At 45.0% G+C, this 13,913-nt stretch overlaps 1 protein-coding gene across 1 annotated transcript; it reads right to left on the bottom strand.

The window, feature by feature from the left end:
- Positions 1-13,043: 13,043 nt before the first annotated feature.
- Positions 13,044-13,535, bottom strand: LOC136537123 (protein argonaute 2-like). Its single transcript, XM_066529196.1, has one exon. The coding sequence runs from the start codon at positions 13,533-13,535 to the stop codon at positions 13,044-13,046; it is 492 nt and encodes a 163-aa protein (XP_066385293.1).
- Between the last annotated feature and the right edge of the window lie 378 nt (positions 13,536-13,913).

The raw sequence follows: 13,913 nt of genomic DNA, 5'->3' as shown, positions 1-13,913 counted from the left end.
AGCATCGACAAGATAGAATTTACCTAAAAATTAGCATATAGGAATATGTTTTAGTAGTTGCATTTAGGATTAAGCAAAGTGTCAAAGATTTTTTGCGGTTTGGATGATACCTGGTGGCACTCTAAGGCCATCAGCTCTTTCAAGAGCATCAGACAAGATAAGAGCATCATGTGCAGATCCCTCCCAACCAGCAAGCATATAGGTGAATCTGAGGTCAAAGTCCACGACTGCCAACACATTTTGTGTGATGGTGTGCTTCCTGCCCCTAAGGTAGCTTGCATCTTCACAGGCACTCTAGCTAATACATGAGTACCATCAATTGCTCCTATGCAGTCCTAATTCAACAAAACATAAGTGCAAGTGAACATTGACACTAAACTAATAATGCATGAGACCTATGTATGACAAGTTATGGATACCAGCCTTGAAATAGGGGTACTACCTTCCGCTCCCAAGGATCCTAGAATGGACATTAGTAGCAGGAGGGACAATCAATTCATTCCTCAGCTCTCCTACCGCATATAACACCTTCTAGAAGAACCTACTAATTGTCTCTGTGGACTTCCTGAAGGTGAGGTCAACCACCCTAAACCTCTCATTGTGACCAACAATATGCAAGAACATGGCTACTTGTTCTTCAACAGATGCATGTATGCTGTCAGTGACAAGCTCTCTACTATGGAAAAGGTCACAAAGTTGAAAAAAAGGGGCCCTCTTCATTCTAAGAAGGTTGACACAGTGCACATCATCAGATTCATAGATGTATCTAAGGTTGTTCATCCTCTGTTTGTCCCTCTTAGCTAAGGGACCATAGGTGACGGAGCACGAATCTTCAACTCTCCTCCTAATCCACATGAAAAATGAAGCAGCCACTGCAACAACCACAGCAGTGGTAGCCCTTCGCCTAGCTTCAAATGCCATGTCTACCAACAGGATGGAGGACAACATTAGAAAGGGAGCATGCAACATGGGTGTGTACTGCTTAGCAAGCAAAAAATCAGACAAAATGAACTATGAAAGACGCGGCTACCACACAAAAAGGGTGCTCCTCCAGCGTATACTGTTACACAATCAACATCACTAATCTCTAGGCACTTTGCTCAGTGTGTACAACAAAATAGGAATCAACATGTACAAGATCTACACAAAACATGAGGTATAAACCAAATACGAAGCATCATGTACAGATCTGAGCTAGGAATAGATAAATCAGGTATAGCATCGTACAGATCTGAGGATGTTGAAAGCTCTAGTTTGGTTTTGATAAATTGATGAAACCCTAAGTGCTAACCTAGTTTATCAAGCGAACATGAGATAGGTAGCACATTCCAAATGGTGAAGCAAATGAAGATCATAATATGATGATGGTGATGCCATGGTGATGATCAAGTGCTTGGACTTGGAAAGAAGAAAGAGAAAAACAAAAAGCTCAAGGCAAAGGTATAAATTGTAGGAGCTATTTTGTTTTGGTGATCAAGACACTTAGAGAGTGTGATCACATTTAGGTTTGATAGCCGTACTATTAAGAGGGGTGAAACTCGTATCAAAATGCGGTTATCAAAGTGCCACTAGATGATCTAATTCATTGCATATGCATTTAGGATCTAGTGGAATGCTAACACCCTTGAAAATGTTTTGAAAATATGCTAACACATGTGCACAAGGTGATACACTTGGTGGTTGGCACATTTGAGCAAGGGTGAAGAAGTTAGAGGTAAAAAAGAGTTAGTCTTGTTGGTCACTGAGTGACCGGACGCTGGTCTCAGAGGGACCATTTCATAAGAGATCACCAACAAAAAGGGGACATTTGTATTGAGAGTGTTGGCACCGAAGATCAACTTACCGATATATTCACCAAGCCATTGGATGAGAAAAGGTTTTGCAAGCTAAGGAATGAGTTGAACATATTAAATTTCTCAAATATGTGTTGATGCACCCCCACTTATGTGACATGTCTCTCCTTTGAGCAATCCAAGGTAAAAGTTGATTGGCATGGCATACATCCTTGCTAAGGACATGATTAGTGCATCTAGTCATCTCTCAATTTAATTAGGCTCATTCATGAAAATCAAATGAATTTGATGTTTATATGGTCTCACTATTGCTTCTATGCTTGACTTGATCTAGTGGTAGCATATGACATGTTTATGGGCTTGTAAACCTAGTGTTTAATCTAGAAAATGAACTCTAAGTGTTTAACACAACATGTTACAAGATAAACCCTTATTTGGAGGTGTGAAGAAGCTTGTCCTTGGATCAAACCGAATTAAATATCTTTGGCAAATGATCTAGATTGGACCAAATTTGGAAAAATGATCCTCACTCCATTGATTGATATTGATAATCTCTACCTATCTATATTTTAAACCTTTGTGGTCATTGATGACAAAGGGGGAGAAATAGTGCACAAAGATAGTGAAAAGACAACACAAAGGGGAGAAAAATAAAGATACAAGTGATAGAGGGAGAACTTGACATAAAGGAAAAAATATAACAAAGGAAAGGGATCTATTCAAATTTTGAGCACACAAGTAGGGGGAGAAAGCTCATGAACTTGTATGGTGCATTTGAATGTGCATTACATATGTTTGCTTGCATGGCACAAGTTTTAAATTTAAAATATCCATGCTTGTGTGATGAATGCTAGTTGTAAGATTGAATGATGAAATGAAATCACTAGATAACTTTCATTTCTAAGTAAGTTTTTACAAGTAGTATCTTTTCAAAGTATGTTTCCTAGTGGTATAGAGCTAACCTTGGTGCTAAGGATGGTATAATGGTACACTCCGATTGGTATCACACTTCAAAGGTCCATCTTTTATACCTTAGCATCGTTTGGTAGACATTGTCTCCTATATTTCCTATCTAAGCATATGTGCAAGCTACAATCCAAACTCTTAGCACATATGTAGGGGGAGCAATTGCTACCATTTGGGGTTCATGAAACTTGTCCATATTCTTTTACACATGGTAAATATGCTTGGACAAGCAACATGGATTCAATTGAATTTCAATTCATATCTTTGTGAAAGGGTTGTCATCAATTACCAAAAAGGGGGAGATTGAAAGCTCTAGTTTGGTTTTGGTAAATTGATAAAACCCTAAGTGCTAACCTAGTTTATCAAGTGATCATGAGATAGGTAGCATATTCCAAGTGGTGAAGCAAATGAAGATCATAACATGATGATGGTGATGCCGTGGTGATGATCAAGTGCTTGGACTTGGAAAGAAGAAAAAGAAAAACAAAAAGCTCAAGGCAAAGGTATAAATTGTAGGAGCTATTTTATTTTGGTGATCAAGACACATAGAGAGTGTGATCACATTTAGGTTTGATAGCCGTACTATTAAGAGGGGTGAAACTCGTATCGAAATGCGGTTATCAAAGTGCCACTAGATGCTCTAACTCATTGCATATGCATTTAGGATCTAGTGGAATGCTAACACCCTTGAAAATGTTTGTGAAAATATGCTAACACATGTGCACAAGGTGATACACTTGGTGGTTGGCACATTTGAGCAAGGGTGAAGAAGTTAGAGGTGAAAAGAAGTTAGTCTTGCTGGTCACTGAGTGACCGGACGCTGGTCTCAGAGGGACTGGCGTGTCCGGTCAAGTGTGGCAGTGAAGATGCTGGCGTCGGTCAAACGACCGGATGCTGGGTCTTGGACTGATCGGACGCTGAGGTCCAGGGTCCGGTCCTATTGTCGGGCAGCGCAGAGAAAAGTCACCGAGTGACCGGACGCTTGCAGGGTCTGGTCAAGCATGACCGGACATGTCTGGTCAAAGAAAATCATTTTGGAACCTTAGTAGAAATGACCAGACACTGGAGGCTGAGCGTCCGGTCAGTTTGTGCGCTACGTCCGGTCAATAGATGATCGTTGAAATCTGACGAACAGTATTTGAAGCAGGAGACACGTGGCGTGTATCACGTGACCGGACGCCGAGGGCCAGCGTCTAGTCGATCGGACCAGAGCATCCGGTCACCCCGCGTTGTGCCCAGTGAAGGGGTACAATGACTCTTTTTCATGGGGGCTTCTATTTAAGCCCCATGGCCAGTTGAAGCTCACACCTTTGGCCATTTTCATTGACATAGCAACCTTGTGAGCTTAGCCAAAGCCCTCCCACTCATCTCCATCATTGATTCATCATCTTTGTGAGATTGGGAGAGAATTCAAGTGCATTGCTTGAGTGTTTGCATCTAGAGGCACTTGGTGTTCGTGTTTCGCTATGGGATTCGCTTGTTACTCTTGGTGGTTGCTGATGAGTACAGGCCCGATCTTCCGAGAGGTAGCCGATAAGTTCGATTTTGTGGAGATCTCGACGTTGGCGATCTGGCTTCAAATCAGACATGATTCGAACCCTGCAACCGTTACACCACTGCTCCGTTGGTTATCAACCAAGCATGACTTGATTGACCTCGCCAAGAAGGCTTTTCCTGCAAGCGAATCGAAGAGCACAAGCAAGAAGGTAAAACACGCAATCTGAAATTGCAAATATGAATGACGCGAATATCAATAGAGGATTCAAGAACTCGGTTCTAAAGGACTAATCGACACAGTGGAGGAGATCAAGAACGGGGGCCCTGGATCACTGTAAAAGGATTTGTCACCACAGTTACAATGAACGATTCAGTTTCTCGATGGAAAACTAAACTCTAAACAAAAACCCAATTGTGTAGCAGCGGCGGCGGCTGTGTTTATAGTCTAAGACTCGACCTAGGGTTGGGGACGACTAGGGGTTGGGCGCCCACAACTTGGGCTTAAGGCCCGACATGATACATGGCCAAGTTGGCCCAAATAGGTGACGCAACACCTTGCTGTGGTCACACAGAATGATCCACGGATCTTCTAGAGCTGGGACCAGATCCAAAACGACGGCGTCGTCGTCCCCTTTCCAACGCATCCAAGAACGGCCTGTTTCGATGTCGTATGAGAAAGTTATGACCGAAACAGTGACGACGTGTCTGCTGAATCCGAGGGCGACGTGACAGCTGAGTTGGGAACGAATTGCAACTTGGGGAAGACCATGGCGTCGGTGTGTCCAGCGTGGCGATGTCCTCATCAGTTGCCGCCACCTAGACGGCTTGGAGCAGCGAGGATCGTCGAGCGGAGGGTGGTGTTTGTCTCTGGCTCCGATCGTGGTGATTGTGAGGGGTTCTTGACCTTTTCCCGGCGGAGAGCCAAAAGGTACTCTAGTGGATTGCTCATGGCTTGTGTGATCCTCATCTTGTGTTGGTTGTGCGGCACCCTATTGAGGGTTTGGCGAGTGAAGCCAATTAGCGCGTGAACCTCCAAGTGAGTGAATCGCCACAACAAGGACTAGCTTGCCGGCAAGCAAGTGAACCTCGGTAAAAAATCATTGTGTTCATCATTAATTCCGAGGTGATTGGTCTTCATTGTTATTCATCCTTGTGATTGATTGGTTCCTTCATCTACATGGCGGTATAACCTTCTTGATCACTCTCTTTACATTACCGCAAACTAGTTGTCAAGCTCTTTAGTGTAGCTAGTTGTGAGAGCTTGCTTGCTTGGTTGGTGTGGCTCTTTAGTTAGCCTTTGAGAGCACACTAACATAGGGTAGTGTCATAGCTATTGTGTGAATAGATACTATCTAAACTAGAATTGTGGTAGGTGGCTTGCATTTTGAGTAGGCTAGCGCAACACTTGCTTCGCCTCATAATTGTCTAACCATTTTGTTAAGTGTTGTTGTAGAAATTTTTATTAGGCTATTCACCCCCTCTAGCCATTAGGACCTTTCAGATGTCAAACCAAGAACCCTGATTTCTTAGCATTTCAAGCAAAATCCACCAACAAATCAATAAAATCGACACTAAAGAAAGAGGAGGGGAAGAGCACAGGTGGCATATATACCGTCCAAGAGCCGGAGGACCGAGAGAAATCCGCCGGCGAGGGTCGCCTCGGTAGGGCTACCGAGGTCGAGGGGGAGCAAGACGGGAGTTTGCACCGGAGCTATGGTAGAAGGAGAGGCGAAGAGTGAGGGCGGTAACCCTAGCCGAGACCCCCACGTGCTCTTTTATGGCCCGGACAGCCTCATCTCCCGCGCTGGGCGCGAAGGTTCCTGCCAAGCACCGAGCGAGCCTGCACCGAGAGGAAAGTGGGGATCGAGAAGACGACGCTGTCTGGGATGGAGGAGCGAATCTGCACGTGAGGAAGTGGGAGAAAGATGCGAGTAGGGCAACCAAACACATGCGAATGCACCAAATGATGCGGGATGGGCCAAATGACGGTCTGGTTCGGGCAACCAATCACGCCCTATATGCTGTGTTGGAGTCCTAATACATTTTGTTTTGTTTTCTTTGTTGGTTTTTCATATCCGTTACAAACTCTGCTGCGCTGTTTCGGAATGTTACATAGATTAGTTAGAAAAGGCCAGACCAAACAAATGGTACCAAAAAAGAGGAGAAAATTTCGCCTCTTTATTATTAGGTATATATATAGAGGTATAGACCGGCAAGTAGCGAATTGATCATAGATCGGTTGGCTGGGTTCTTTACAGTGGAACCGACCCACCAGGGTTGAAATCCTCGACTTGGCACGTGTGCTCGCATTTTTCTGAATTTATTCTAGGCTTTAACGGCGCTATGCTTCCAGTGGTAGGAGACAATGAGACGCCTGTGGTGACTTCGTGAATATCGAAATTTGCTGACTTAGTCCTTTGGAGGTGCTTATAGGGGTATGGTTTTATGTATGTGTGTTCATATGAGTGTGTGTACATACGTATTGTGGGCGTCTACGTTATACTATGCAATTCTCAAAAATATTAGCAGGTAACGCCGTGCAAAAGGTAGGATTTCTTGGCATGCAAAATCAATTAAACACCGCCTTATAAATCCAAGTACCTGCAAAATCAATTAAACACTGCCTTATAAATCCAAGTACCGAATGCAAAAAAACTGATTTGTTACTTATCAGGTAATAACCAAGAGCGAAAAACAAAATGGAGAGGACTTATAAATCCATGTACCGAGTGCAAAAAAAACCGATTTGTTACTTATCAGGTAATAACCAAGAGCGAAAAACAAAATGGAGAGGAAACATGCATATGGATGAACAGTAACGAACACAGTGTTGTACAGTGTTCGCTACAGTTTAGCAAGAATTTATTTTTTTGTGCTTTGTCGAGTTTCTAAGGGTTAATATATCACGAGTTGGTACTTGTGATGCTGACAATTAGAAGATGTATATTTTGGGTTGAATTTGAGATATAGGACAAGTTCTTACGAAGAATTTTTAATTGGCTCCTATTCACTCCCTCCCCCTCTAGTCACCGTCTCGGTCCTTCAATTTCATTTAAGTAAGTTTTTAGGTCAATGAGCCAAAGTAATTAGAACTTGTGTCCCTAGCAGCTGTCAATAGTTGAACAATCCATGAACAAGTTAAAGGAAAAGTTGAGACCAGATAGTCACATGTATGGATAGGGAAATATCATGACTCAACAAAGGTGTAGTTGATAATTAATTTCGTATGGCAATATTTTGCATGTTCTTTTGATGAAATGCCTTGATTTTTGCTGGTCAACCATTATGCAGTCCATCATCATTACATCATTCACCCAAGGGTGTTTCTCGCTAGAATTGCTTTGGAGATCTTCCTTATAGTGCTTACAACTACACTGATGTTTATGCACATTTCGCCGATAGGCATGTTGATAATAAAATCAAACTCAGAAGAACCATTTTTTATGCTCATTGACATATATATATATATATATATATATATATGAAGCAAAAAATCAATAAATGTAAATAATTGAAAATGTAAAAAACGATGTGAACGCAGACCGTTCAAAACCACAGTTCTATAGAGTATAGACAAATGTGTGTGTAAAATTTTTTTTAGCTGTGACTTAGAATTTTTGAATCTAGACTAGACTAGAAAAATAGAAGCCCTGAAAACCAAATTCGTCTACTCTGTGTAAGCCACCTGGGCCTATTTCGTTGCGCATGTTACAATAAGGCTTCCGTCCTTAGCTCTGTACCAGCGGCCCGACCAGGTACCCCCGTCAGCCCGATTCACTTGAATGGCGGGCCACGCTCGCAGGCCTGTCGGCTCAAATCGACGGAAGGGAATAGGAATAGGCTCCGTGGCCCCTGCTGCTAGTGGGCTAGTGGCACCTGCGGCGTTCCCGCGCGTAGAATCTGTCGGCACTAGATCAAGCATGTTGATGGACGACAACCGATGATCCACAAGATTTGGCACGTGGAGATTACGCGTTGCGTCAAGCATATGCCCTACTTTCACAGTCGACTTTATGATCGGATATTAATTATATATATGCGACGGGCGATATCGATGGCGGACAAGGCAGCCAACAATCAGATAATCAAAACAAAACACGTTGCTGATGGCAACATCTATCTGTCTATCCATCTGCTAGGAGCATCGTCCATCTTAATCCACCACATTTGGCCTTTTCGTCCCCTTCATTCTTGCTCCCACTGATGATATACTAATAATAAAGATACAAGAAATAATCAACTTAGAAACTTCCCTGTTCGCTTGAATTTATTAGCCATGTTACATTGTTTTTCTCTCACGACAAATCAGCATCAGCCGGCTTATCAGCCGCAGAAACCATCAGCCGAACAGATCCAGCTAACCATTTCCTCTATTTCAAATTATAAGTCGCTTTGACTTTTTTTTAGATCCATTTTCTACGTATTTAGATATAATCACTACTAGAGAACAGACTTTAGAACGATGTCCCAATTTAGCATTAGCCTCGGTATTTTTTGTCCCCGGAACTAGAAGGCCTTTAGTCCCGGTTGGTGTCTCCAACCGAGACTAAAGGTCCCTGCCCAACAGCTAAACCGGGACTAAAAGTCCTCCAACCTTTAGTCCCGGTTGGTAATACCAACCTAGACTAAAGGTAGACCTTTTAGTCCCGGTTGGTACACCAACCGGGACTAAAGGTCCCCGGATGGGTTAGTTCAAAAGGAAAGCATCCCATTCATTGTAAGATGTGTTGTGTAGGTGGGGTGGTAAGCTATGCGCGAGGCAGTGCATGAGGTCTTGGGTTCGAATTTCACAGGGCGCAGCGGTGGGAGGTATTATTTTTTTTAAAGCTGGGAGGATCTTTAGTCCCGGTTGTGACAAACCGGGACTAAAGAACAACACCTTTAGCCTCGGATTGCCAGTCCCGGTTGAAAAACCGGGAGTAAAACTAGTTCTCAACCGGGACTAAAGTTTATTTCTGTAGTAGTGAATCTATGTCTAGATCCAGAGCAAATTCTATGTAACAAAAAAAAAAATCAAAACGACTTATAATTTAGAACGAAAAAGTAGTTAAGATATTCTCAATAAAATAATGGACGTATTACATCCTATGTATAGACTTTGTCATCAGGAGCATCACGTACGGGAACGGACAGAAAGGCATGCCGCATGCATGCGCTTCTGAGCTCCTCCCGTTCTCCGTGCCTTTTTTTTTTTTTGGAATATTGTGTTCTTGCCCTTACTTTGATGTCCAATTGTGATTTTACCCTCGTTTTTGTCGTCGTTGTGATTTTACCCCTGTTTTGTAACAACTAAGCCTCAGTTTACCCTTACTTTCAACTCTGTCAGTTATATCCCTTCACAGTAAGACCAAAGGACGACAATACCCTTATCCGCTCGTACCCTTCCAATCCCCCGTCCTCTACCATCCTCTCTCCCTCCGGTCTCCTCCCCTCCCCTCCCGGCGCCCGACACGCCCCCTCCCCTCCCCTCCCGACGCGCCCCTCCCCAACCCTCCCTCTCTCCTCCACTCTCCCCCATGACGGCTCCCGCGCGGTGGTGCGTGGTTGTCGCGAGCGCGGGCCCAGCTCCCGACGGTGGCTCCTCCCGGATCCAGCGTCGGGCAGGGCGCAGGGCGGCTCGGCCCCTCCCGGCGGCACGGAGCAGCAGCAGCAGCGGGTGGCATCACGGATCCGCCCTCCTCCCCTACCTCCATGGCTCCACCGGCGGGAAGGAGCACGGCTCTCCTCCATCAGTGTGCGGCGCAACCCCTCTCCCTCACCTCGGATCCGGCTGGATCCATGGCGGGCGTGCCACCCGGCGGCTGGATCCGATGGAGGACGGCCGGATCCATGGTGGGCGCGCCCCTGGCGACTGGATCCGGTGGAGGGCGGCCAGATCCATGGCGGCCGCGACCCCCGGCGGCTGGATCAGGTGGAGGGCGGCTAGATCCATGGCGGGTTCCCCCTCCCGTGGTGGATCCATGGCCAGCGCGCTTCCCGACAGCGGATCCAGGGAGGTCTCGTCCTTCGTCGAGACCAACGCGTCCGCGGCCATCCAATGTTGGGGCCCGCAGGGTAGCGTGGTGCAGGCGGGGCTCGCCAACGCGACCACCGCGACGTACCTCGCCGTGGGGGGCTTTCGAGCATGCACCGTCCTCGCCTCCGGCGCCGCGCTTTGCTCGGGCGCGAACAACGTCGGCGCGGCGGCGAACGCCTCTACCGCCGGCGCGCTGCCAAGGGACCTCTTCGTGTACGGCCTGGCCGTCAACGACTCCCACGCGTGCGCGCTCCAGCGGCCCAACCACACCGCGGTGTGCTGGAGCCTCAGGGGGCCCACCACCACCCTGTACGAGCCGGCGCTCGGGATCTCCTTCCAGTTCCTCGTCGCCGGCGGCAACTTCACGTGCGGCATCGCGTCCAGCTCCTGTGATTTGGTCCGTAGGAAAATTAGGATCAATATTTATGAAGAATGAGTTTTTGTCGGTCCATCGATTTAGCTAACTGTGTATTCGGTGATGTGATTTGTTTGCCAAACAGGGATAAAATCACAACGTATTCAGATAAGTAGGGGCAATTTCGCAGGGGTAAACTTGTCTTTACTGAGTCCATTTGACACCGTTACCTGCTGTTTACGGAATAAGGGTAAACTTAAGCTTCGTTTTCAAAAAATAGGGGTAAAATCACAACGATGACAAAAGCAGGGGTAAAATCACAACTGGACGTCCAAGTAGGGGCAAGAAAGCAATAGCCTCTTTTTTTTCTCTCTCTCTCTTTTGATTTTTGGTATATGCGGCCGACCTTGCACCCTGGCATTGACAACACATTTGGATAGCGACGTGCGGAAGCGTTCTGCCACGCACTTTTCTGTTAAATCCTGTCCGCAGACCTAGTATAGCATGTGCGCACCAGCGCACTTTTCTGTTAAATCCTGTCCTAACGACGTGCGGTTTATATAGAGCATTTGTTTGAAACAAAATAAATATATACCTATCGTACCAAAAATATCAATATTTTTTACGTGAACGTTCACGCCCATATATAGAGATATACACACGCGCGCACATTCACCACACATTCTACCTCTACTAGTATCTTAAAAAACTGAATCGACAGAGCTTGAGATAGGTATAGTCACCGCTAGAATCTTAACTTGTTCCTTCTATGAAAAGTATAAATCTTTATCACTATATTTTCTCACATGTTTATTTGAAGATATTGCCCTACTACACCAACGCGCAACGCCTATCCACTCTAGGCTACAACTACTGCCTTATCTATATGACTTATTTGAGATTAAACTTTACTCTTAGGTATCAAACAGGTGGACTAAAAATGAATTATTTATTTAGTTTTTAACCTAATTAGCTGTTAGTTCCTTAGCTAGCAAATGTGAACTAATATGGGATAAAAGATGCACATGAGTCTTTGTCTAGAAAAATCACTTGCTTTTTTTTTTATATCCAAACAACACTGAACTACTACTCCCTTCATTCTTTTTCATGTCATATTAGCTTTGTCCTAAATCAAGTATTTTTCATCTTTGATCATTAATTTTAGAAAATCATGTAGATTCATAACATGCAAACTATATATTATGAAAATATTTGTCATAGTGAATATAAAAGCATAAATCTTATGTTCTCAACATGTACATTTTTAAAAAAATTGATGGTCAAAGTTAGGAATGTTTGACTTACATAGCTAACACGACATGTAAAAAAGAATGGAGAAAGTTAAATTTCGCCGGCTAAACTTTGTTCTACCAAAGCTTTAGTTATAGGTATATAATTAAAACAGGCCCTTATCTACAGTCAGATTTCCATGTGACATTATCAATATATGTTTATTAGTGTTTGTTCCGTTTCCCAACCCGATGCATACTACTTAATGGACACCGGGTAACCAAAAGACCACGCATGGGAATCACATATAAGTTGTTTTGCAAATACTACGTACTAATCTGTTTGCAAATGCCTATAAAAGGGGCTAGTGAGGCCCAACCATTGCCAGACCTCGTAAGGCCATTCTTAGTAAAGAGTTTCATATAGCATCGTTTCAAAGAATATAAAATGAATGAAACAACCAGTTTCAATGCGTAGTTTCATTATTTTGTTTCATGCAAATTTGATTTCATGACTCATCAAGTTGGAAACCAGGACGAAACTCACATCTTCTCTCTCTTCTTAGGCCAATCTCGTTCGGTTGGTTTTCGTTCTCATTTAAAGCTATGAGGGCAGTCCAATGGGATAATAATGATAGTTTCTATCCCTATTAATTGCGCTGCCAGCTAAGTAGAATGTTGATGGTAGTCTAATTAATGAATAAAGAGAAGAAATTTTGATGAAACCTTTTCTTAGGAGAGAAACCATGTCTACGCTTGAAACGAGGCAGGAAGAAACCGTAACTTTGCCGTTGGGAGCAAACGAGTGGTTTCTATGCGGTTGAGGCCTGCGATGGGACTTCTCCCTGCCGCGCTCGTAGTTCGCCCATGGCAGCGCCGCCACATCCCGCAGGCCGCGACGCTGCACCGCGCCGGTCGCACTCGGCATCCATGCGTCGGCTGCACCGCACAGGTCATGCTCGCCGTCTGCGCCGCCGCATCGCGTAGACTACGCTCGGCCCCAATTTTTTTACAATTTGGCCCTTTTTTAAAGAAAATTTACGTTTGCCCCCCTGTGAGACTTAAACTCATCTTTGGACCCTAGGGGTCGGCGCCAGGACTCATGGCGCCGAGGTAACACGTCTCGGCGCCACTGATCTTGGCTCCGAGGCTCCTGGCTGTGCACAACAGGGCATCCTAGGTGGCATTCACGTGACCAGTACCTTGGCGCCAGAATACATGGCGCCGAGCTCGGTCCCACAGATCTTGGCGCCGAGCTCGGCGCCATGTATTCTAGCGCCGAGCATGGATTCAAAACCCGCGGCCGCTGCTCTCTCTCTCTCTCTCTCTTTGGCTCTGCCTCTCACCGTCGTCGTCGTCGTCGTGTTAGCGCCGCCGTCGCCCGCGCCTCTTGCGCCGGCAGCAGGCCACCCCTCGCCATCCGGGCCCTGCGCCCCCTGCCCCTCTGGGGCCCTACGCCCCCGTGCAACCACCCACCGTCCGCCCCCTCCACCGTAGTAGGCCACCGCCGTGCCCCCATCGCCGTGCAAATCCCGGCCACCCTCGTCGCCCTTTCCCTCCTCCTCCTCGCTGTCCGGCGGTGAGGGCGGCCCACCACCGCTCGTCGAAGCTCCCGCCGACCGGCTGGCCTCCGGGCCCTGCGCCCCCTGCCCCTCCGGGCCCCTACGCCCCCTGCCCATCCGAGGTAATTTTTTAGTTAACTTAAATTAGTTAATCTACTTTAGGTAATTTAGTTAGTAATTTTTTAGAATATTTAGCAAATTTAGTTAGCAAATTTAATTACATAGGTAGAAAGTTAGATGCTTATTTATTTAGTTATATTATATACTTAGGAATATATGTATGTAGCTTATTTAGTTAGATTAGATTGTTTGATACATAATTAGGGAGTTAGTTACTTATTAATTTAGTTAGCTAGTTAGTAAGTGTAGTTACCAAATCTCTTATATTGTTAGAGAGATAGTTAGGCAATTAGATACTTATTTGTTTAGGTAGATAGTTAGGTAATTTAGTTAGCAAATGTAGTTAGATATTATGGTTAGTTATCTTATAATAAT

Source organism: Miscanthus floridulus, chromosome 2 (genome assembly GCF_019320115.1).
Source record: "Miscanthus floridulus cultivar M001 chromosome 2, ASM1932011v1, whole genome shotgun sequence".
Lineage (NCBI taxonomy): Eukaryota > Viridiplantae > Streptophyta > Magnoliopsida > Poales > Poaceae > Miscanthus > Miscanthus floridulus.
This window is presented reverse-complemented; position numbering and strand designations above follow the sequence as displayed.